At 38.1% G+C, this 21825-nt stretch overlaps 1 protein-coding gene across 4 annotated transcripts in view; it reads right to left on the bottom strand.

Annotated features, from left to right (window-relative positions):
• Nucleotides 1-21825, bottom strand: part of CRYBG3 (crystallin beta-gamma domain containing 3) — a 135784-nt gene that overhangs the window by 34671 nt on the left and 79288 nt on the right. For all 4 annotated transcript variants that reach the window (XM_049857906.1, XM_049857903.1, XM_049857904.1 and 1 more), the window contains exons 11-16: nt 20232-20267; nt 18534-18667; nt 15763-15889; nt 5356-5498; nt 5121-5247; nt 4200-4232 (exon numbers count right to left, since the gene is read on the bottom strand). In XM_049857906.1, the coding sequence (XP_049713863.1) occupies nt 4200-4232; nt 5121-5247; nt 5356-5498; nt 15763-15889; nt 18534-18667; nt 20232-20267 (600 nt within the window). The remainder of the gene's footprint in view (nt 1-4199; nt 4233-5120; nt 5248-5355; nt 5499-15762; nt 15890-18533; nt 18668-20231; nt 20268-21825) is intronic.

Raw genomic sequence — 21825 nt, 5'->3', positions numbered from 1 at the left:
TGATCACTACTTTTGTTCCCTATTTGCTGAACTAATTAATTTTACATTACTGAGCTTAAGATTTATACTTCAATATTTCACCATGAAGCCATGAAATATTATATCCTAAATAAGTGACAGTGCAAATTAAGCATATTTCAGATGGCATATATAGTAACCACCTCTAGTTCTTAGTCTGTCTTCATAGTCGGAAGAATTAATTAAAATTCAACAAAAACATACACACATGTATACACACATATATATAAAACACGTCATAAAATATCTTTTTGAGTCAATGGGTTAAAATATTTGCCCAAATTTAAAAGATGAATTTATTGTTGATCCAAATTTATTTTACTTTTACCCCCAAAATGAGACATGGTATATAGGTCACCCAAAATTAGACCAACCCCACAAAAGTTACACCTCATTATGATCACCTCACAAATGCCTCCAGGCACCGTAATTCTCACAATAATGTTCTGAGGATTGCCCATACAGAAACTTAACTCTGTGCTTAGTAATTATAATAATGACATTATTTCAAGGCACTCTCTGCCTTGGTAAAATTAAGTCCTGGGAGAAGCTAGTTGCATAGGTCACTATGTTGCCTTCCTTTCCAGACTGCTGCAGAATAAATGCACAAAACAACTCTGCTAGGCTTCTCAGGACCTAGACCAACAGTCAGATGAACAAGAGATGAGTTTTCAAACTCCATCCATCCCTCCAAACCCTGGTGACATAGCTCGAGCCCCACTGTTGTCCCCTAAACCACACACACACACACAAAAAACTCGTTGCCACTGAGTTGATTCCTACTCATAGCAACCCTATAGGACAGAGTTGAACTGCCCCATGGAGTTTCCAAGGAGCAGCAGGTGGATTTGAACTGCCAACCTTTTGATTAGCAGCCAAGCACTTAACCACTGTGCCACCAGGGCTCTCAACACCCACAAATGCAATCATAAGAAGCAGGAACATAAAGGCTGAAACACTGGTTTACACGGTGCTTTTTTACATTTATCATCTTACTTCTTCCTTAGAACTACACTTTGAGGCAGAAATTATCACCACTTTATGGTAAAGATCTTTGCAGAAATGCCCCTTTTTACTCTGACTTTTGTTCATGAACTACATGAATAAAATGTGGTTGATAGGTCTTTAATTCAAAACTACAAACTCGGGAACATAATTACTGGCTAACCATAGAAGCTGTGCTCACTTTTATCCCACAATATTGGAATCAGAATAGCAGAATAAAATTTTGAATAATTTTATTTATTCCAATACTAAAATAACTATGAGAAACTTTCTTCACTATCTAAACAGCCCTTTTGCCTTCCCTCATACAAACGCGCTGATTGTTAAAGTTTGTTTCCATTCTTCTATGACATCACACTGTCTCACACTGTAGTGTTATGTACTTCTCAAATCAATTACATATTCTACAATAGTTTTCCTTCCCTGATTACTTACGGGTGGCTTTTTTTACTTAAATAGTTCTTTCAGGTTACTTCCGGTTTTTGGAGACTACAAAAATGATCTGGTTGCAGCGCCATGAAGAATAGCATTTCCCTTACTGTTCTTGATTCTTATGGATATTTGCCCAAAGCGGTTATTTCTCTATGCCCCAAACAAGTTAACAGTAACCAGCACTGCCAGCGATTCTGTGATCACTTGAAAAATCAACATGGCCAAATTATCTAACACAAGACTATCTGGTTGCTTTTTTCTAGGCTGGAATCATGCGTAAAAAAGGAATAGGAGCTCAATACGAAAAGACATCCACCCTTTTAATTATATTTGCCAATGGACTCGAGAAAGATTCTAGGAAAAGAAAGGTACTTGGTTAGGTCAAAGAGGGGGGTTGTTTAGAACAGAATTCCTAGAGAATGGTCCCTGACTATACCCTCCACTGAAAACTAAACTCGCTTTAGAAGATTTAGTCTGGTGAGATTTCTGACAGGCAGGACTCACTTAAGAAAGAGAATGACAACATGAAGAGAATCCACATTCTGGGTGATTTCCATTTTGTTTGTTTGGGGAAAAATAAAACCCCACCTGCTATTATGAAGGCTATTAACAAACCTGTATATTTTGAGTGGGTAATTAGATTTAGTGATCTTCAGCCACAGGGTAAGACAGTCTTTTCAATAAAAGGAGATACCATAGCAAGTGTCCCAAATAGACATACTTCATTATAACATGTTTAGATAATCATAACAATATTCTTATTTTCATAAATCCCATGACATACACTAGTATCTGGACACATGTATTTTCTGGCCTCTCCTCTCCTAGGCTACTTGAGGTTTCCCTGAGGTCATCAGCATAAAAAAATTCCCTCTTTGACTTGAACTCTAAGATGATATATTCTCCTCATTCTTCAAACAAGGAAACTGAACCCAGCATCTAAATTGCCCAATCAGACTGCCATAGCCACCTGTGAAGGAGAAGATACTTTCAAGTTACTGAGTGAAGTGAGCACTGCCCAAGATCCATTAGTTTATTCTCGGTTAAGTACGAAGAAAGAGAAGTTCTGAAAATTTGGTCCATTGGAAATAACAAGAGCTTTGATACTGGGTAGACTAAGGAAGCTTTGTTTGCACGTGTTACCAAATCTCCAGTTACGATATACTCCTCAGAAACTTTTATTTCACAAAGCAATAGCTGAGCTGTACCCAGAAAAATGAAGTGGGGCCGATTCATTGTGCATTTTCAGCTGCTTCCTCTCCCTTCAAGTTGGACTGGAAAGACTACAAAGAAAACCCTCCCAGCAATCTGCCCCAAACAAGGAAGTCCGTAAATATTAAGAAGCGGGAGGTAGGAGGGGGGAGATCAGAACTTAAAAGAATGTGATTTTTTATCTATACTTAAAACTCAGAAATATGCAGTTTGGGATTATCTCTGTTTAACTCTTATTCTACTCACATTATTGTGATCCTACGAAAAAGTACATTAGAAGTCCACAGTTGAAGTTTGAAAAATGTGAAACAAACAACCGGCAGGAAGTGCCTCTGAATCCAACAACTCAATTATATTCAGAAAGGAAATGTCCCCAGTAGGCCTGAGCTAATCAGCAAATACTAAAACCTGAAAGCACTGTGAACAGAAACGTGGTTAAACTAAGCTGATTTAAACATATAAGTACTGACGTGAATATAATAAACAGACACATCGAGAGAAAAATACTTTGGTGCAGTGGTTAAGCGTTCGGTTGCTAACCAAAAAGTCCGCAGTTCAAATCCACCAGCTGCTCCTTGGAAACCCTAAGTAGCAGTTCTAATCTGTCCTATAGGGTCGCTATGAGTTGCAATTGACTCAACGCTAATAGGTTTGGGTTTTTTTTTGGTTTTAAACATAACAAATGTCAAATATTTAAAATTAATCAGTATACGTGGCTTTTTGACATGTGTATTTTCTGACGTGTTCCTTAAAATGAGCCAGAGGAAGCAATGTCTCTTTTATCCCTTCTTTCTTCTATGGCTGTACTGTGCATGCCCTATGTATCAGGGTATGTCTGTCCTTGATGCAAGGGACTCTGAAAATGTGGTTCAGTCAAGGGGAGTCAGATACCAGAAAACATCTCTTTTGTTACTTCTAGTAGTGTGACATGATATTTTAATTCTGAATCTCAGTTTTGCCATCCACAAGCGGGGTTAATACTGACCTCACAGAGTTATCAGCAGTATTAAATTAGTACTATTTCTAGCCCACAACGGGTAGTAAGAAAAGGTTGGGCCCAGAGTATGTTGAATCCTTCGAACCATAAACACACCAGAAATAAAGAAGGAGGATGGCAATTCTACCAGCATTTTTAAGAAATATTTGATCTAGGTATTAGAAATACATTTACACAGCAAGTGTGCCAACAGCAATTTCTCCACAGTAAGTCTATTCCTCCATAAACAGCATAATATGTTGGGCTGAATAAGAATGTAATATTGAAAAATGGATGGTCAAGAGGAAACAGAGTAGCAAAGGATCAAAATGACCCCAAAGTGGTAAGAGCTGCAGAACTCTAAGAAGAAATCAAAAGGAACGGTGACAAATCCAGGCAAATCCACCACTAAAAAAGACGGGCGTTCTTCTGCACGCAGGTACCAAGGACAAATAAGCCACCCTGCCAGGCAGACACACTTAAGTTATCCGAGAGGGAGAATGAGGGTTAGTAAACAAATTTAACAATTACGAGTTAAGGATATTTTTAAACATACCAAATGTGGAGGCTCATTTATCCCGAGTGGTTCCTGAAAAATAATGTTAAAACATTGTTTAACTATTGTCATATAATCTTGTCTTTTTGAAAGTCATGAAAATATCCTTTGCTGGGGTGGGGGAAGGTCTGAACAATTTACTAGATACCTTGACGTAGCTCTGGCCCTCAAATAACCTACTGAATTCACTTATAATCATTTTAGTATTTATTACTATTTGAGTAATACTGTAGCTGGAAGAAAAACATGCTCCAATGTCCATTAGAGAAATAAAGTCCAAGCTTCCCATCATTTCCTTTCCCACCATTTATCTCATGGTCACCCTTATTGTTCTACCCTGTTTGCTATTATTGAAACTGGCTGCACTCTTTCACAACTTGGTGACTCTGCACACAAGGAGATTATCCCTCTTTGTAGAATGTCCCTTCTGCCCCACTTTCCTGTCTGGCAAAACTGCTTTTATCCCTCGGACACCACTCAGTGCATTCTTTCTGCGGCACGGTCCCCAGCTGCCCAGTGATGGTTCCCTTCTCCTGCCTCCCCAGCACTATTTACCCACTTCAGCAGTAATCATAGTATAATTAATTGTTCATACGTCCATCTCCCCTAAGAGACTGAGACCCATCAGGGCAGTCTTCTTCATCTTTTATCTCCAGTAATCAGCACAGTGTCCAACATATCAGAGGCACTAAGTAAATACTTACTGAATGAATTTACTGATCAAATTACAGAGCTATCTCATCGATGTGCTAAAAACATGTCTTAGCTGTCTATGGAACCTATAGAAAGTCACCTGATGCTTCACTTTCTCTATATATACACGTAACAGACTTCAGCAATTCCACTGAAAAGCCTGTTCCACATATTCACTTACACAACACTGGATGCCACTGGCATTGGTTATGTTCATACTTAACTCACCAGTCGGACAGGTCGTATTGACATGATTATATTATTTGATCCTCCCCAGTCAAAAAAGCATTTATATTTCCCTTTTTCTAAAATGTATTGTTCTCCACAGAAGAATTTCTGCTGGTAGGCAACCCATCTAGTACAGAAAAAAAAAAAAAAGAACAAAGGTGATGTAGAATTAAACAAGCAACACTTTAAACACCAAAGACTCTCTCAAGGTTCTCAAGGCAGGGGGACAACTTACACTCCACTTTTAACGTGAATGGATCTTGTTACACTGCCAAAGCCAATTTCTTCCAAATCAGAAATTTCCTGATTCATAATGTCAATAAACTTCCCACTTTCTAGGTCAGATTCAAACAGCGTGATAGAAGATTCTATAAAATTCTAAAAAGAGGAGGAAAAATTAGAAAAGCGTATGCATTTTGTTTTATAGACTGCTTTTTTTTTTTTTATATCAGCACAATTTTCATCTATTTGTGGGATAACAATTTTAAATATGAGTTGGAATCTATTCGATGGCAACAGGTTGATTGGCTGGTTACTCCTAAATAGTATAAATAACAAAAACCTGCCTGAAGTTACTTTAATCAAGACAAGTAACATTTGCATATAAATGGAATTAATGAAAAGTTGGTAAACTGCTGCAACATGGCTCTCATGTTATTGTTGTTATTGTTTGGTGCCATTAAGTCAGTTCCGACTCATTCTGATCCTATGTAAAACAGAACAAAACACTGCCGGATCCTATGCCATCCTCACAATCGCTGTTATCCGTAAGTCCATTGTTGCAGCCACTGTGTCAATCCATCTCATTGAGGGTCTTCATCTTTTTCACTGACCCTCTACTTTACCAAGCATGACGTCCTTCTCCATGGACTGATCCCTCCTGACAACATGTCCAAAGTATGTGAGACATAGTCTTGCCATCCTTGCTCCTAAGGAGCATTCTGGTTGTACTTCTTCCAAGACAGATCTGTTCGTTCTTTCGGCCATGGTATATTCAATATTCTTCTCCAACACCACAATTCAAGGACGTCAATTCTTCTTCAGTCTTCTTTATCCATTGTCCAGCTTTCACATACATAGGAGGCGACTGAAAACACCATGGCTTGCGTCAGGCACACCTTAATCTTCAAGGTGACATCTTTGCTTTTAACACTTTACCGAAGTCTTTTGCAGCAGATTTGCCCAGTGCAATGCATCTTTTGATTTCTTGACTGCTACTTCCATGGATGCTGATTGTGGATCCAAGTAAAATGAAATCCTTGACAACTTCAATTTTTTCCCCATTTTTCATGATGTTATCATGATTATTGGTCCAGTTGTGAGGATTTTTGCTTTATGTTGAGATGTAATTCATACTGAAGGCTGTGATCTTTGATCTTCATCAGTAAGTGCTTCATATCCTCTTCACTTTCAGCAAGCAAGGTTGTGTCATCTGCATAACGAAGACTGTTAATGAGTCTTCCTCCAATCCTGACGCCCCGTTCTTCTTCATGTAGTCCAGTTTCTCAGATTATTTGCTCAGCATACAGATTGAAACGGTATGGTAAAATGACACAACCCTGATGCACATCTTTCCTGACTTTAAACCACTCAGTATCCCCTTGTTCTGTCTGAACAACCGCCTCTTGATCTATGTACAGGTTCCTCATGATCACAATAAGGTGTTCGGGAATCCCCATTCTTGGCAACGTTATCCATAATTTTTTATGATCCGCACAGTTGAATGCCTTTGCATAGTTAATAAAACACAGGTAAACATCCTTCTGGTATTCTCTGCTTTCAGCCAGGATCCATCTGGCATCAGCAATAATATCCCTGGTTTCGTGTCCTCTTCTGAAACCAGCTTGAATTTCTGGCAGTTCCCTGTAGGTACACTGCTGCATCCGCTTTTGAATGATCTTTAGCAAAATTTTACTTGGGTGTGATATTGATGATATTGTTTGATAATTTCCACATTCAGTGGAAATCACTTTTCTTGGGAACAGGCATGAATACAGGTCTCTTCCAGTCGGTTGACCAGGTAGCTGTCTTCCAAATTTCTTGGCATAGAAGAGTGAGTACTTCTAGTGCTGTAACTGTCTGTTCAAACATCTCAATTGGTATTCCGTGAATTCCTGGAGCCTTGTGTTTTGCCAATGCCTTCAGTGCAGCTTGGACTTCTCCATTTAGTACCATTGGTTCCTGCTCATATAGTACCTCCTGAAATGGTTCAACATTGACCAATACTTTTTGGTATACGGCTCTCATAAAAAAAAAAAAAAATAATACTAATTTTAAGTAAACTGAAGTCTTACTTCTTGTACCTAAAGAGCGAAAGCTACGTGTTAACTAATTTAGAACTCTTCCTTCTTTGGCATTTTTTAGCTGTCAAGAGAACAGAAAACCACAGAGAGACCCTAACATATAAAGAATTGAATGTATTATAAAGGTAGCATTATAAATATACTTAGTCAATGATTTGGAAACAACTGGATAATTGCTTGGAAGAAACTAGATCTTTATTTCTCACCATATGCTAAAATTAACCCTATAAAATTTAAGTTTGCATTAAGCGAATCATGAAGCAAAAAGTAAATATAAAACAGGCATTGTGGAATCTTATTTTATAAGCTTAAATGTAACAGGAAAAAAAGGATAAAATTTGCGTGACAAAAAAATGTATATTTAAAAAATCAAAATGAGGATAGGCAATTTAAAAACTCTTTACAGTCGATTAATGTATTTAAAACAAAGATAGAGAAGCTCTAAGACCCAAATAAATAAGCCAGCAATGGATACAGACAATTCGTAAAACAGAAAGAAAAAAAAAAAAAAACATTAAAACAAGTCAAATTTTACTAGTAAATTAAATCCAAATTAAAGCAATTAGATATTTTCCTTTTTTAAAAATTAAACTAAAGGATCTAAAAAAGCCACTCTTGTCAGGCAACACTGCTGGTGGGAATATAAATTGTGTACCCTTGGTAGGAATAGAAATTGGATAATTATTTTAGAAAATAATGCAGAAATACATAAAAAGACAAACTTCATTGTTTTACTCTGAAATTCTCTTTTTTAAATTAAGAAAAGTTTCTTAAAGGAACTAAATGGTGGGTAATTTATACACTAAGATGCAACATACATTAATAGTGAAAACCTGAAATAATGTAAATGTCTAAAAAGATGGTTACCAAAAACCCAGTGCCGTCGAGTCGATTCCGACTCATAGCGACCCTATAGGACAGAGTAGAAGTGCCCCACAGAGTTTCCAAGGAGTGCCTGGCAGATTCGAACTGCCAATCCTTTTGTTAGCAGCCGTAGCACTTAACCACTGCGCCACCAGGGTTTCCGGTAAAAGATGGTTAACAAACCTTAAATATCCACTACTTGATGGAATATTAAACATAATTTAAAAGTTTTTGGACAACCTAACAGTTAAACACAGTCTACACTTACTACTGGCCAGGACCATTATGTGCATTATTTCCAAAAGAACCATCACATGAAATTATATTATTATAATCTCTATTTCACAACTAAGGAACTTGAGTAATTTGCCAGAGGTCACACAGTTACTGAGGGCCAGAGTTTGAACTTAAGTTAAGGTTTTCAATCTGTCTATTTATCTACCCTAAGCATTAATCACTGTCAGGTATAAACGTAAGGGTGGAAAGACCAATACAAAAACTCGTACTTTTAAACACTGGTTAGATTACAAATACGTAAGAAGATTAAAAACAACAACTCTTCATTAATGAGAGATTGGCAGATATAAAAAAAAAAAAATCAGAAGTCGTCATCTTTAGGTACAGAGAAATTGGGCAATTTTATCCTTCATTCTTTCAAATTTCTTTAATATGTGTATTTCTTTGGTTAGAAAATAAAGATACTCTCTCAGTTATCTGTGCTGCTATGATAGAAACACCACAAGTGGACAGCTTCAACAAAGTTATTCTCTCACAGTCTAGTAGGCTACATGTTCAAATTCAGGGTGTTAGGCTTCAAAGGAAGGCTTTCTCTGTCGGCTCTGGGGAAGGTCCTTGTCCTCATTCCTCCCCGGTGGAGGAGCTTCTCGGCGCAGGGACCCTGGGTCCAAAGACACACTATTCTCCTGGCTCTTGTTTCTTGGTGATAATATACGTTAAAAAAAAGTCCTCTTCCTCTCTCCCTATAACTTCATTGTTTTTAAGTCAAGTTTTAGGCCTATGGAAAATGTTCTCAACTTCTATAAGTCTTTGCAATATCACTTTTCTCCCTTTTTAAATTTATTATATAATCTAAGAGTAGACTTCCAAGACAAAAATTCATTTTAAATGAACAAGCTATGAAAACAGACAAAAAAAAAAAAGCATCTATAACGAAAAGTTTAAAAAATTCTTTTGCGCTTACTACTTACCAACTTTCAAGGGTACTCAACTTGCTGGAACGGCTGGGTCAAATTACATTTGAAATGTTAGGATAAAACATAAAGGCTTTAAACCTGAAAACGGTTATTTAAAATAATTGCTAACCCATAATTGTGTGCCCTCAGTCGCTCCTTGAGAGTAAACCTTAGGAACCTGAGAGTATCAGCCGTCTCCATTACTTTTACACCGTTTTTAAAAAAATGTGAGCTGGGTCAATTTATTTTTCTTCATCACTGTCACCATCCTCCCTTTCATTAACTTAACATCCTATTTTCAAAACCCTTTTGCATTTGAGCTATTCTGAGCTCCCCCAAGCCCTGTGATCTAAGAGGGGTATTATTTTTCAAATGTGGCAATTAAGGCTATAAGTGATCTGCTTTATAGTTCCCAGAACAAATCTGCAGCAAAGGCGGAAGAACACAAGCCTCCTCGCTGGAGTATGATGTGTACAATCTGGGTGCCATTCCAATAAATCTGATTACGTGGAACACAGGTCTCCTTGCAACCTGAAAGTGCATGACTAGGCGGCTGTGAGGACACAGTGCTGTGAGGACGTCTTAAGGGGGCCCAATCCAAGCCCTAGTTGGGAACCAATATCAATAGCCACCAAAGTCGGACTCAAGGTTCTTCAGCAGCTCCCAATTTTAAGAGACTTCTCTCCCACTGTGGTGACTCTTAGCTCTCCATCTCTGCTTCTACTTCTGCCCCTATAATTGCTTGCTCTCCACTGGCTGATAAGGATGTAGGAACAGGGGCAACAGGGATAAGAAGTATGGCATGGTCTGCTATGAGTAAAATGGGACAAGGACACAGAATGGATGAATACAGATGTGTGCATGCGTGCTGCGTTTGAGTACTATCATTAAGAAATAATCTGTAATGCTGCAACGTACTTGAATGATGAGTTGCACAAATCAATTTGTGTGGGTGTGTGGTGGCAGTGAGAAGGGAGAGCTGGGAACTGCCTGGAGGCATACGCTGCATGAAAATGATACAGTCTGGAGTTGAGTAGAGGAGGAGGGACAGGGCCCAGTGCCAAATACAAGTGCTGACAGTGTCTGGGTTCACAAATAAGTGTACTCACATGGCTTCAGTTTGTGCCCTTTCCTACACTGTCTAACATTTCCAGAGACCTGGCCAAGAGCGGTAGGAATCTTTTTTCATCTTCTGGTTTTGTTTATTCATGGTTTTTCCGGCTTTATAGTGTCTTCCTTCCATCTTTTTTACTCTAAGTACTCCTTTCCTTCTAAGCCACTCTCTTGGTTTTGTCCCTGTCTGTGCATTCTTCTCTCAGGCTCATCAAATATACACTATCTGATCTGGTTGATAAGTCGCCATCCATATGGTATCCCTGCTGGACAGAGCTCGGAGTCATGCCCAGGATAAACCTTCTGAATGTCAATAGGTTACTATCATCTCCACTCTACTGTTGCTGTTTTTAGGTGTCTTTGAATTGGTTCCGACTCACAGCGACCCTGCGTACCACAGAATGAAACACTGCCCAGTCCTGCATCATCCTCACAATCACTGTAATGTTTGAGCCCATCGTGGCACCCACTGTGTTAATCCATCTCGTCAAGGGTCTTCTTCTTTTTTGCTGACACTCTACTTTATCAAGCAAGGTGTCCTTCTCCATGGACTGATGCTTCCTGATAACAGGTCCAAAGTACGTGAGACAAAGTCTTGCCATCCTTGCTTCTAAGGAGCATTCTGGCTGTACTTCTACCGGGACAGATTTGATCATTCTTCTGGCAGTGCATGGTATATTCATTATCTTTGCCAACACCATAATTCAAAAAAAAAAAATTCAAAGGCATCAGTAATTCTTCAGTTTTCCTTATTCATTATCCAGGTTTTGCATGCATATGAGGTGATTGAAAAGACCCTGGATTGGGTCAGGAGCACCTTAGTTCTCAAAGTGGTATCTTTGCTTTTTAACACTTTAAAGAGGTCTTTTGCAGCAGATTTGCCTAATGCAATGTGTCATTTGATCTCTTAACTGCTGCTTCCACGGGTGTTGATTCTGGATCCAGGCAAAATGAAATCCTTGACAACTTCTACATGTTCTCCATTTATCATGTTGCTGTTTATCAGTCCAGTTGAGAGAATTTTTGTTTTCTTTATGTTGAGGTATAATCCACACTGAAGCCTGCAGTCTTTGATCTTCATCAGCAAATGCTTCAAGTTCTCTTCACTTTCAGCAAGCACTCTACTAGGCACAATTAAAGAGCTTTCAAAGTCACACAGATGGTAAACAGAGCTCTGTTGCTTGGGAAGAAAGAAAAATGGAGGAACAACCTTAAATCTTTACTCCGTTTCACATTTTTAAAGCACTTGAATCTACTGAAAAATCTATAGTTTAATGTAGTCTCAGGGACAGTACTCCCTACCGTTAGAACAAATGAACAAGCAGTTGATTCAGGCCCAAAGACACTCTTAAAAAAAACCCTTAGGGATCAGTAATTTTGATTATTTTTAAATTCCATAAAATCCTTAGCTGATCAGGCCCTGGAGTTCTTGAGCTCTAATCCCCAATGGACAACACAACGTGATGTAAGACACAAGGATCTGTTGCCTCCATTAATGTAGGAGAAACAATGGTCTCTGCTACTTTCTACCCAGTTTCAGAGCTCTGAAAAGAGGACTAAAGCCTGAAAATAATAAATTGAAGCCAAAAGTTAAACGAGTACAAAACTGAGGAAAAACAACTACATCTAACAAGTTTTATTGAGGAAGCCAAGAAATAAAAAGTCCTTAATACCTGGAATTACAAATACTGCTATAGTCCTTTTGGTCCTTTACTTGTAAAAAAAAAAAAAATCAACTCAAGTCAATGTATCTGCCTGACTCATTTGGAATTAGGAACATATTTCTGGTGCCTGCTCCAAAGCACTCCGTGACACAGACCACATTATCCCTAAGGAGCATGGCTGGTATTTGACCTTAGTACACTCAGAGTGTTCCACATACAGGGGCCAAGATCATGAAGCTTTTCTATCTGGCCTCTTGTTTGTTTTATATTACTTCAACTTAGATCTTAAATGTACTACTGCACTTCTTCCCAGGTTAGGGACATCGGAGACATCAACTCTCCCAATTAACCCACATAGGGCTGTCACAATCACAAGAGATTTCTTTAAGAACTCATTACCAATTATATGTTACATCTGGGAAATATATAATTTTTCTAAGTATAATTTGGTAAGCAAGTCTTTAAAACATTTTCATAAACTACATATATAATTTTAAATTGTCTAAATACGGATAGGTTTTTAGCATATCTCATCTGAAAATATTTTATTGAACATAAATTTAAATTATAAAAAAAGTGTCTGAAAATCATGCAAATACTTATTAAATACATGTATAGGTCTGTGTGGACCATATATTCATAGCTACAAATGAAATGCTAAGCCTTTTTTGAATGAAATCCATTTTTCCATTTTTAAGGTGATTTTTAGTCCAAGTATTCTAGAACAAAGGAAAATAGATACGATCAAGGCCACAAGAGATGGATCCTGATAGAATGGGAGAAAAATGTGGAACAGAGCCTCAAATTCCTAAGGAAAAAAAAAAAGACAACGACTTACTGGACTAGGTGAGACTGGAGGACTCCCCAAGACTATTGCCCTGGGATACCCTAAACCTTAAACCAAAACTATCCCGAGGTCACCTTTTAGCTAAATAACAGATTGGCTCATGAAATGAAGAATATCACAGTGAATACTTTTTTTTAAAATAATTTTTTTTAACTTCCCCTGCATTGTGTGTTGTCCTTCCCTTCACCTAAGATGATTCTTGTCTACTATCTACTTAGTGAATTTCCCTTTCCCTCCCTCCCCACCCTTGTAACCATCAAAGAATGCTTTCTTCTGTGTTTAAACCTTTTCTTGAATTCTTATAATAATGGTCTCATATAATATTTGTCCTTTTGCAACTGACTAGTACTCTGCTCCTTAAAAAAAAAATCATCTATATGAGACCAAACAGTCAATAACTACTTTAAACAAAGATGAGAATGTAAGGGGGCAGGGAAACTAGATTAATGGAAATGAAACAACTGGAGCAGAAATGATGAGAATGTTCACACACTGTAAAGAATGTAACCAATGTCACTGAGCAATTTATGCAGAAATTATTGAATAGAAACCTAAACTGCTGTGTAAACCTTTACCAAAAACATAGTAAAATATTTTTAAAAAATTAAATGCAATTTCAGTATATGTAATATAGAAAAACAAAAGGAAAATGGACAGTATGACTTGGGCTCAAGAGAAAGACTTGCCCTCAAATTATAGCTCTACATTTGGGCACAGTACTTAAGTTCTCTGAGCCTCAGTTTCTGTCTAAGATGGGAATCTTAAGAATCTTAACCTCACAGTGTTGTTTTTTCTGAAGTACAATTATGCATGTAGAGCAATTAATAAATACTTGAAAATATTGGGACTATATTATGAAGATTATGATGATTACATGTTTAACTATAATCTAATCTTTTTATTTTTAAAAATCTAATTTAAACAGAATAGAAGCGAAGATTTTCTCTGAATAACATTTTTACTTAATTATATAAAAGTTGTCATTTTTGTAAATGCCCAAAATTGTTGTGTGTAGCAGTAATTAACATGCCCGTTTATGCCCATATTTCTATATGTATATTATTATAGACCCTGTATATATCAAGTATCTCATTTTATATCTACTACTGGTAGATTTCAACCAGTGACTTGGAGTTTTGTCTTTTGTTGTTCTGTTTGTTTTAGTCACTGTCTTAGTTATCTCGTGCTGCTATAACAGAAATATCCCAAGTGAGCGGCTTTAACAAACTAATTTATTTTCTCAGTTTAGGAGGCCAGAATTCCAAATTCAGGATGCCAGCTCTAGGAGAAGGCTTTCGCTCTCTGTCAGCTCTGAAGGAAAGTCGTTATCTCTTTGAGCTTCTGCTCCTGGAAAATCTTCACATGGCTTGGCATTTCTCTTCCCCCATCTTTGCTTTTCCCAGGCTCTGTTTAATCTCTTTTATATTGGAAAAGAGACTGATGCAAGACATACCCTACACTGATCCTGTCTCATTAATATAACAAAGACAACCCATTCCCAAATGGGATTATAACCACAAACCCAGAGGTTAGGATTTACAACACATATGTTGGGGGGACTAGGAAACCCTGGTGGCGTAGTGGTTAAGTGCTATGGCTGCTAACCAAAGGGTCGGCAGTTTGAATCCACCAGGCGCTCCTTGGAAACTCTATGGGGCAGTTCTACTCTGTCCTATAGGGTTGCTATGAGTCGGAATCAACTCTACGGCACTGGGTTTTTTCGTTTTTTTTTTTGATGTTGGGGGACACAATTCAATCCATAACAGTCACAATCATTTTTAGAAGATACCATCACATTCAGTGCTAAACATTACCAGCATCAACAACTTCCACCCAATTATCTTTTTTAAGTAAAATAAATAAATAAATAATTCAGTACTGGATGTAAGATGCTTAGAATCATAATCCAGTTTCCAATCTTCAGCTTCGCCACCACTGACATTTTAGGCTGGGTAATTCTTTATTGTGGGGGATCGTCCTGCGAATTATAGGATGTTTAGCAGCATTCCTGACCTCTACCCACTAGACACCACCAGCACCAGCCCTCCACATGTGACAATCAGCAATGTCTCCAGACATTGCCAAATGTTCCCTAGAGGGTAATGTTAACCTCCAGCTGGGTACCACTGGTTTACATCCTTGCTTTTATACATGTTAATCTCTTCCTAAAACAACAGCTACTTTTCCTCTTCACCCTATCCTGGAATTCCTCCACTTGGCTAACTCTTTCATGAACTTGAAACTCCAGCTCAAGTGTCATCTTTTCCATGAAGTCCTCCTGACTCCTTCCCAGTGAGGGAATAACTGACCTTTTTCTGGGTACCCTGAGTCCTCAGCACTTAATCCAACCATAGCACTTTACGGATGTTTGATATTGCTTGACTATCTTCCCTATCAGAGTGCCAGCTCCATGAAGCACAACACATCTAACAAAGCAGGTGCTCCGAAAGTGATTAGGGAATTAACAGATGACAAGTAAACAAAAATATTCTATAAAATCATGACAGTTAAGATAAAGTCACAGAAGCAGTTCGGTTCAATGCTCTCAGGTATTAGAATCATTTTATAACCTCGTGTTCTACCAGAAGTCATAGCCAATTTTCATGGAAAAAAGAATATAAAACAGGTAGAAAATGAAGAACCAAGAAGTTAACTCACAGCTTGTAAGTACCGGAAAGACAAGATGGGACCACTTAGTGCCCCGCACGCACTGCTGTCTTCAAAGTCTCCTTCTTCCAGCAGGAATTGCTGGCCTTTAAAATGTTCTTTTTCATAGGCAACCCACCTAGAAATAGAGAGGACATCCAATTGAACCGTTAAGAAAACTGTAGTCCAGAAAGCAAAAGAGAAAATCATGATAAAGCACCCAGTTGTTCATCATCGTGTTCTAAAAAGCAACACATCTGTTTGGTTTCCATTCACGGAGACGGACAGGCAGTGCATGCTGCACGGATCAATAACTTTATAGTTTCAAAGCTGTTCCCAACTAAAGGCTATTTGTAGGACTACCACAGCGTAACGCTCGTTAAGTGTTTGTGGCATAACATGGCATCACACCTCAATGTAGTCAGAGCATCGTCTGCCAAGTAAAAATCATGGAAAGCACACAGCCAAGGAGAAAAGTCACAGACTCCCATCAAAATCCATAGATAGTCACTCTTATTTTACTGATTAAGTCCTTCTGGAATCACTATATTAAACATTTTAAACATTCATTCAGGGTTTAAATCAAGGGACCCTCTAATCAGGCTTCAAATCTAAAACACACCACAGACGGATTTATAAGAGGAACTGGGAAATGCTACAGCTGGCATTAATCCTGGTGCCCTACATGTATGCAAACACAGCCATAAATATTTACGGATGGGAAATGCTGGTCCTACCATTTTATCAGTGGTGTTAATGGAGACAGGAAGCACTGACACAGTACTTTTTAGGAACACAAGTTTCCTGACTTCTAATCTAAAACTATCAGTACAGGATACTGATAAACACCATTAGTTACTGATCTCTCCCATGAAATCTACCTTTTATGGAGTGGCCCACAGTATCCAATGTACTGTGGGCACAGATGGCTAATAATATAGGGTTAAATCTGCCTACTTTCCTGTCATTGCTCTGTGAGTTGGAATGGGAACCCCTCCAACTGGGCAGAATGACTATTCTGAGCTCCTGGGTTGGATTGGAGGCTTCTGAATTCTACAGCTCAACAAAATGAAGTCTGGTGGCTGACTACTATTGTTTTTCCTTTCTCCACCCCTACTACAGTTGTTAAGGCATAAAATACAGTCCAAAGATTTGTTTTCATAGGGCATAAAATAAGAGTAGTCACTCGGTAATCATGAACTCTATGCATGTAGGTGTGTCTCTGGCAGGGGAAGAATGGATCTACATGAGCTGGAATAAACAAACTTTACACATCTTATATACTATCTGTGGAGCCCTGGTGGTGAAGTGGTTAAGAGCTCAGGCTGCTAATCAAAAGGTTAGCAGTTCGAATCTACCAGTTGCTCCTTGGAAACCCCATGGGCAGTTCTACTCTGTCCTACTGGGTCACGGTGAGTTGGAATCGGCTGGGCAGCACGCAATAACAACAAAAAGTATGATTGTAATATGTAGAGAAACTAACATTATTTTATTCTTAAGCTATTACATAAAAATAAATTTCACAAGAAAACTTACAAATTCTAAGTTTATTTTAAACAAATGTGGCCACTTCAAACATGCTTTTAATATATGGGAAAAAAGAATAGAAAGTATAGAAGTCCTTAGTGGTAAAGGATAAATTTTAGCAGTTATTGAGTCAATTCCAACTCATAATGACCTCACATATGTCAAAGGAAAACTGTGCTCCCTAGGGTTTTCAAAGGCTGACTTCACAGAGGCAGTTGCCAGGCCTTTCTTCCAAGGCACCTCAAGCTTCTGGCTTTTCAGTTAGCCCAAGTGTGTTACCTGTTTGTACCACCCTGGGACTCTAAAAAGGATAGATTAGTGATTCTATTATATGATGAGAGTACCAAAACCTTCTGCCCAGTTTTCCTTACTAAAGTTTTGACTAATATTCAATTTATATATCCATATGTGAAAACAGGTGTCTGAGAGAGATTGAAAAAAATTCACTTTCTCCAGATACTTCATGTTTGGACAGGGATGAGGAGCAGTCGATAGACCTGCAGATAAAACACCCAACAAAAGTGAAAAATGGCAGAAATGGTGAAAAAATGATGAAGTCCGTTGTACATCCTTAAGGGAAGACAAACGGGGGTACTATATTCTTCTCATACAGCTGTCATCTAATAATGAGAAATGTGCATACTGTATTACATGATCATAGTATTTTCATCAGATTTTTATAAAACAGTTGCCAACAAAGTTTTGCATTTTAGCGGATAATTTTCTGTGAAGCAGAAACTAGTTTTAAATCGATCCAGTTAATAGGAAAAGCATTCATATTTTGAAAGAGGAAAAAGGCAAAAAATATTTTACAGTAGGATTAACAAAGAAGCACGCATGTTCATAAACTAGAATGCATGCCAAATAAATACGATAAAAATGTGTTTATCCAGAGCAGATCTGTTCAAGTCCCCATATAAATTCTTAAGATTCAAGAATGAAAAATTAAATAATTACCAATAGAATTTTATCTTGCAATTCTTATCTGCTATACTGTGTTTAGAAATTTTAAGTGTGGAGGTTTTATGAACTATTTTCTACATTTAATCCAACTCAAAATCTCTAATACCAACAAGAGACTGCAGAAAGGCTTGAGTAAAAAAAATTTTTTTTACTGCCTATATTACATTTTTTATATTACATACGGTCGTATATTTTCAGATTAAGGGAGACTGTTTTGCTCTGCTTCACACATTTTTTTGTGTTAATCTTTAAAAATAGACTACTAAATAAAATATGGAAAATATGACACTTACACACCACCGATGACACGAACTGATCCAATTCCATGAAAATTCTTATCATTTTTTAAAAAATTAGGAACAGAATCTATATGTTCACTAAAATCTTTGGCCTGTCCAAAAAAGTGAGGTTTTTCATAAATAATAACCTGAAAAATATGAAAGAAAAGTATTTAACAAGCTCGTATTTCATAACACATACTGATTTACTTAAGTCTCACTATAGACCACAATATGAACAGGGACTATCACCCTTTTTTTTTTTTTTCATTAGTATATACTTACAATTTAGCAGTCTTCTGATGTGGTTCTGATGTAGTACACAAGGAATATTTGAGTCTTTATCATCATAAAGGCAAAATATCTTAATACTATCTAACAAATTGAAAACTGAGTTACCTATGGCAACTGTTCCATACATATACATCTGCAACCTGTCAAACTGCAAATGTCCAAGGAAGGCTCAGCCCACTGCACAGCCAATAAGAAACTAAAGGGTAAGAAACCTCCTGCTCTGGTTCAGCAGACTAGGAGACTCCCACAGGAGTCATTTAGGGAGCGTCACAGCTAATCCTGCATCTATTAGATCAGTGGTTCTCAACCTTGGCTGCGTGTTAGAATCACCTGGGGAACTTTAAAAAAATGCCAACTATACCCAGGCCACACCCCAGACCAAAATAATATTTCTGGGAGTGGAACTCAGGCACAAATATTTTTTGAAACTTAGATATGTATGATTCCAACAGACAGCCAAGGTATATCATACATTTAGATATGTAAGTTTTAAAAATACTACATCTGTGATTGAGAGATTGTGACTGGTAGTCAGTTCCATAAGTAAAAAGCAAAAAACCAAACCTGCTGCCATCGAGTTGATTCCGACTCATAGCAACCCTATAAGACAGAGCAGAACTACCCTATAGGGTTTCCAAGGAGCGGCTGGTGGATTCAAACTGCTGACCTTTTGGTTAGCGGCCTAGCTCTTAACCACTGTGCCACCCAGGTTCCTATGCATAAGGAAGCCTGGAAGTGGGAGGGTTGGAGGAGCTGTGTCTTGTCTTGGAGCAAAAGAGAAGGATGAATCCCACTGTTTCCAAACCTATCTCTGGAGGCACTGTCACTCAGTTACATAGTGGCTTGTTTGCATCTTTGATCCTGTCTCTGTTTACCTTCATTTACTAATTCTGTTTCCTCCTTTCTTTCCTAAAATGTGCTTAATCAGGGTACCTGCAGCCCACTTTTCATTGCCTCTACTCTGTAAGATACTCATATTTACAAACTGATGTCTGTCTGAGAAGAGCTGCCAGCACCTCCTTCCGATCAGCCTTAACCTCCTTCCTGGGCATCACTCCCAAATGTCTCAGAGAGATCTCCACCTGAATGGCTATCTGCCATCTCAAGTGCAACAAAACCAAACCAAACCTATCACCTTTCCTCCTTACAGGAGACACTATTTGGGTTTGCCTGGGTTGTCCACACAGACTTCAATCTTTCCGTACTGACACTCCCCCCGCCACTCCGCATTCACAGCACAGGGTGGGCCCTCAGCAACCATTCTGTGCAATCACTTCCGGATATCCCGACGTCCATGAGCTGGGTATTATTTCCATAAAGTAGGTGCACTGTTTTTTGTTTTTTAATTTTAATGGTTAAATACCTAAAAATTAATAGTAAAAATTTTTAGCCTTCCATGAAAGTCTATTTAAGACTTACCTTTAGGTTCATAGGCATTTCCACTTTCAGTCCACCCTAAGATGACAAATTTTAATATTAGAGATTAAACATTTTCAATTTTTGAAAGTAACTGTATTAGATGTGTAGGTATTAAAATATGACATGAGTGATGACTACATACCGGTTAAATTTAAGTTTTAAGTATAGAACTATAGAGTAGTCACAACCACGTCAAACTGCTCTGCATTAACGCCAAGTACAGCGAGGCAAGAAATCCTACAAGATATTTTCCAGTTTACAACTACTACAAGGAAGGAAATCGAGCTTTAGTCCTTGAGTGTTAAGTGATCAATAAAAGATTTAATCCCATTCTACAGTGTCCCAAAAAGAAGAGTGGATTTGCTAATAAATTTAGAAACCTCATTTGGTAGAGTACATTTGTAAATCACTTAGTACCAAATTTTTTTTCTATATTGAAGATGCACAAAGCTAACCACCCTTCCCCCTCCAACTTTTACCAATGGGTATCATGCTGGAGACCTCAAAATTGTAGAGCACAAAAAGTAGCCCATCCTCACAAAAACCCTCATTCTGTAATTTCCTTGTTTAAATGCTACCTCGCACTATGGTGTTTTTTAAAATTTCTCATTTTTTCTGGTTTGCATTTTTTCAAAAGGCATGAATGATCAAAAATGGGTTATAACGTGATGGTTTAGCAGATATTACATAATTATTCTGTATTTTGTGATCTGATGTGAGCAGTCAATCAGTTGAAAGGTGGGTTTACTTGGGGATATGGTCTGTATCCTACACATATGGATATTCTGGCAAAGCCCACTCTCTCTTGATCTTGCATCTGACTTGTCATGGTCTGACCTCCAGTTCTCGAGACGTGAACCAGCAGTCTGCCTCCTGAACTGCAGATTTGGGGATCTACCAGCCCCTGCAAGCAAGTCAAGTCAGGAGAAGCCTCCAGCTTGATGCCTGACCCATGGATTTGGGACTTTTGCCAGCCTCCACAACTGTCTGAGCCATCTCCTTGAAATAAATCTCTCTGTATATACTTATGGAGCCCTGGTGGCACAGTGGTTAAGAGCTCAGCTGCAACCAAAAGGTTGGGAATTAGAATCTACCAGCTGCTCTTGAAAACCCTATGGGGCAGTTCTACTCTGCTCTATAGGGTTGCTAAGAGTCGGAACTGACTCAATGGCGATGGGTTTTTTCTGGGTTATATATATTTATAAATATGCTTCACTGGTTTAGCTCCTCTAGAGAAACCCCCTAAGACATTTGGTATTGAGAGTGGGGTTCTGCTCTAACAAATATCTACAGTGTAAAAGTAGCTGTAGAATTGGGTAACAGGAGGAGGTTGGAAGAGTTTTAAGGTCCCTAATAGCAAAAGCCTAGACCGCCTTGAACAGGCTATTGGTGGAATTATGGTGGCAATTCTGGTGAGGGATCAGAAGAAAGTGAGGAAAGCTATAAAGTTTCTGTTGTCTTAGAGAATACATGTGCAACCAGCAACAAAATGCTGCTAGAAATGTAGACATTCTGGTGAGGCTTCAAAAGCAAATGATAAACATATGATTGGACAATGGAGGAAGGGTGATGCTTTTCATGCAGTGACAAAGAA

The sequence above is a fragment of the Elephas maximus genome, chromosome 18 (genome assembly GCF_024166365.1).
Source record: "Elephas maximus indicus isolate mEleMax1 chromosome 18, mEleMax1 primary haplotype, whole genome shotgun sequence".
Lineage (NCBI taxonomy): Eukaryota > Metazoa > Chordata > Mammalia > Proboscidea > Elephantidae > Elephas > Elephas maximus.
The sequence above is the reverse complement of the archived record's forward strand: the minus strand, read 5'-3'. Positions and strand labels throughout refer to the sequence as shown.